The 3,942-nt window shown below is 36.1% G+C and overlaps 1 protein-coding gene across 3 annotated transcripts; it reads left to right on the forward strand.

Moving 5' to 3' along the window:
• Positions 1-382: 382 nt before the first annotated feature.
• Positions 383-3,451, forward strand: LOC134841337 (cytochrome P450 2E1-like). Of its 3 annotated transcripts, none has more exons than XM_063857257.1 (3): positions 383-442; positions 1,337-1,800; positions 2,226-3,451. In XM_063857257.1, the coding sequence occupies exons 2-3, from the start codon at positions 1,456-1,458 to the stop codon at positions 3,207-3,209; spliced, it is 1,329 nt and encodes a 442-aa protein (XP_063713327.1). In that variant the 5' UTR covers positions 383-442; positions 1,337-1,455; the 3' UTR covers positions 3,210-3,451. The 3 variants fall into 3 exon arrangements, with proteins under 3 accessions (XP_063713327.1, XP_063713328.1, XP_063713326.1); XM_063857258.1 differs by lacking the exon at positions 383-442 and adding an exon at positions 498-515; XM_063857256.1 differs by lacking the exon at positions 383-442 and having other exon boundaries at positions 1,241-1,800.
• Positions 3,452-3,942: the final 491 nt, after the last annotated feature.

Genomic DNA, 3,942 nt, shown 5'->3' on the forward strand with positions numbered 1-3,942 from the left:
TTAGTTAAGAAAATATATAATTTTGATCGCCGAATATTGACTAAAAAACACAACTTGCCCCAAAAGTCGCAAAAGTCGGGGCAATAACACCAAATAGCGTGCTTCATTCCAGTTAAGAATCATCGTTGAATCGATTTCAATGGCTGCTTTAGCCTGAGTATAATAAGTATACACGCTATCTCACGAAAAGATTTAGCAAATAAAGTAGCTATCAGCCAGGTTAGCATTTCGTACACGGGATTGGCCACTTAATTGTTCAAAACTAGATACTTAGACAGGGGGTTGCGTAACAAGGCGTGAAGGTTTATTTACACACCGTGTTCTTCTCCCCGTTCTTAGTAACTAAGTTTGAACAAATATTTTACCAATGATAAGGATGAGGGATAAAAACAACTTATCTTTTAAATTCTATGATAAACTTTTAACAAATGTTTCGAAAAAGGTAATAAATTTCTACTAAATCAAATTACTTCTTTAAAATTCCGCGTTCGCCTTCGTGTGGCTGACAATTTTTGGTCTGAAAAATTGCATGGAAATTTTTTTTAAATTGTGTTCTTGAAATTAGGCGAAAATGAAATTTTCCGAAAAAGCGCAATCATTTTGCATTGCTCTGTTGACAGTTCAAGTGCAGTTTTGAAAGTTCGATTGCAGTTTTTAACGCAATTTCACGGTTTCAAGTTCAGAACTAGTTCAAAAATTTATGACGTTATCCGATAAAATTGTTAAAAGCTATAATCTTGTCGAAAAATTTATTCACTTAATCTTGTTCTGAATCTTATTTGCTTTAACTTTCCTGAAACGTATTCACTTACTATTGTTCTGAACCTTATATGCTTCAACTTGTCCTGAAACGTACTGACTTAATCTTGTTCGGAATTTGTCCGGTCTTCAATTAAGAACTATAGCTTTTAACAAATTCATCAGCCAACGTTTCAAGTTTAGAAATAATTCTGACCTTGAGACTGTAAAAGGGCTTTAAAACTGCGATCAAAATTTCAAAACTACATTTGAATTGTCAAAAGAGCAATGCAAAACAATTGCACTATTTCGGAGACTTTCATTTTTGCCTAGTTTCACTTCACGAGCAAAATTTTAACAAAAAAAAACTTTTTTTATTCAACAACGATCTTCCATGTAATTTTTCAGAGGAAAAAAGCAAATAAAACTTAAGACGTTTTTTGATTTAGTTCAAATTTGAAGGTCAGAATTATTTCATAAATTTAAAAAGTTGATTTTCAAGAAAGCTAAAAGGCAAACTTCTATATAGAAATTGAAAATTCAACCTTATAAGTCTAACATTAGAAAATGCTCGAGTTCGTTGGTTTTGCTATTTTAGTATTAATTTTCTGGATTTGGCAAAAATCAAGGCCGTCCAGATTTCCCCCTGGGCCTTTATGTTTGCCGATAGTCGGTAATGGCCACAATTTGAGTTTGAATCACCTCTTTTTTGGCCAAATGGAGAAATTACATTCAAAATACGGACCTCTTATTTCATTGTCAGTTGCCGGTGATCAAATTTGGGATGTTTGGTTCAGAGATTACGAAATTGCGAAGGAAGTCTGGAATGACCCTAGGTTCTCTTCAAGGTCAATTGTTCCTCTGGCAGCCAAACTGGAACTCGAAAGGGGCGTGTCTTTTACAAGCGGAGCAGACTCGAGATCGAAGAGAACCATGTTGTTTAAAGTTTTCAAGGCGCTCGGAGTTTTCGACAAGTCGGTATTTTCGGTAGGAGTCGAAAAAGAAGTGGAACTGATGATGAACTATCTCGACACTATGACTGAGAAAAATTTGTTCATTCAGGTGAAACTTAGAATTACTTAAGACTGAAAACCGAGAATGACAAAAATAAGGGTTACATGGAACCATGTGCGGATCCAATGATTGCTTAAATAATTGGGTCAACCAAATTAATTAGTGGTGCTCTCATAAAACATTTTTAAAAGAATATTTTTAGCCAAACGATTTCTGCGCTACGGTATTTTCTTTTGCAAAATTGGCCTGAAAAGGGGTGTTTAAAAATTAAAAATACTAAAACTAAACCAAGAAATCCCTTTCCAAGAATAAATTGAACCAAGAAAAAATTAAACCAAGAATTAAACCAAGAAATCCCTTTCCTTTTTTCTCCGATTTTTTAAGCCGTGTATGAAAAATAGGGCTAAGTTTTTTCGGCAAAAACTTTTTCGGCAACAAATTTTTCGGCAAAAATAGCTGGAATCCTTGTTTAGGAAGTAATGTCTTTCGTCACAAACAACTCTATTTCGAAACTTCTCTTCAACTTCTCTCTCGATGACAATTTTGACAGCCATCGAAGCTCAAAACGAAACAAGGATCTCATGAAATTGTTCGAGCTTTTCAACCCCACCAAAAAACACTGGTATCTGCCGTTCGTCATTAGCCGACACTTGTTCGAAACAAAACAACTAATCAGGCTTCGCGGCGAACTTTTTCATTTCATTGTTGAAAATTATAACAAACGAGTAACTAAAATGAAATCAGAACGCGGGGAACCTGAATGTGTTTCCGATATCTTGTGGGAAAAATTCGATTATTTTCGAAAAAGTGCAAGTGAAAAACCGTTTTTGGAGGAAGACATCCCATACATATTGTGGGAATTGTATTTGGCAGGTCAAGAATCGACAATAATAACTTTAACTTGGGCTGTTCTAAATATGATTCATTTCCCTGACGTCCAAGAAAAAGTTTACCAAGAACTCAAACGGATGTTTCCATCGCGTGACCAGATTATATCACTGAATGAGGCAATGAGTTGCGATTACCTAATGGCGACAATACACGAGTCGCAACGATTCACGCCGACGTCATATACGACGATTGATCACATGGCAAACGAAACAGTTGAAAACTTTCACGGATACAGGATCCCAAAAGGCACCCGAATGATGTCACACAATGCTCTGAATTACAAAAACGGGAACTATTTTAAATATCCTCTCGAGTTTAATCCGAGAAACTTTCTCAACGATTCCGAAAAGTACGCAAGAAATGAACACTTGACGTCCTTTGCGACCGGTCTTAGAGCGTGTCCCGGTCAACACATTGCCAGAACGGAACTTTTTTTAGTGCTCGCAAACCTTCTAAGAAGGTTCAAGATTTGTCCGGCTGAATTTGTTCCACCTCTAGAAGCAAAAATTGGCATTACTACGATTCCGCCTTATTTTCAGGCCAAGTTGGTTCAAAGAGCCAACTAGTGAAAGTTCAGTCACGTTCTTTAATTAGACTATAACTTTAACCTCTCTTTTTTAATCTTTATCTTTAACTTCCATTTTCTACTCTACTGTAAGCAGACTATTGGCAATTCTCAGATCTGATTATAATTGCAAAAGGATACGAAATGTTCTTTTGAGTTCTTCATTCAAGACTGGATGAAAATTAACCTTTTAAACTGAAACTTTAGTTGGTATTTGAAATCAAATTTACTTGTTATTTGTAGCACACTTTTGAAAGACGAAGGTTCCTAGATGTGTCCGTGAGTTAGTGGTATAGCTCCGCAAAAATAGTTTTGAATATGAAAATATAAGTAAATAATTGTGAGCTTTAGCCTGTCTTTTTACTAACCGGGTCGAAGTGCTCAATTTATGTTTCGAACGTCTCGACCCGAGCTGAAACTGTTTTGACTGTGATCGACCCTAAAAAAATGTTGTAGACCGTGCTCGACTCCAGCAAGATATGTTTCGACTGTGCTCGACCAAAAAATGTACTCGAATGTGCTCGCCCAAAGCAAAATATAGTTGGAGCATGATCGACCGAAAAGAATGTGCTCGACCGTGTTCGACTCAAGCAAAATATGTTTCAACAGTGCTCTAGGAAAGAAAAAGTGCCCAACCGTTCTCAACCAAAGCACAATATTTTTCGAGTATCTCGACTACAAATTTTCTGCTCAACCATATTTAAGTGCTCGAGCTTAATTGAGGTATTTGAGTG

The sequence above is a fragment of the Symsagittifera roscoffensis genome, chromosome 3 (genome assembly GCF_963678635.1).
Source record: "Symsagittifera roscoffensis chromosome 3, txSymRosc1.1, whole genome shotgun sequence".
NCBI lineage: Eukaryota > Metazoa > Xenacoelomorpha > Acoela > Convolutidae > Symsagittifera > Symsagittifera roscoffensis.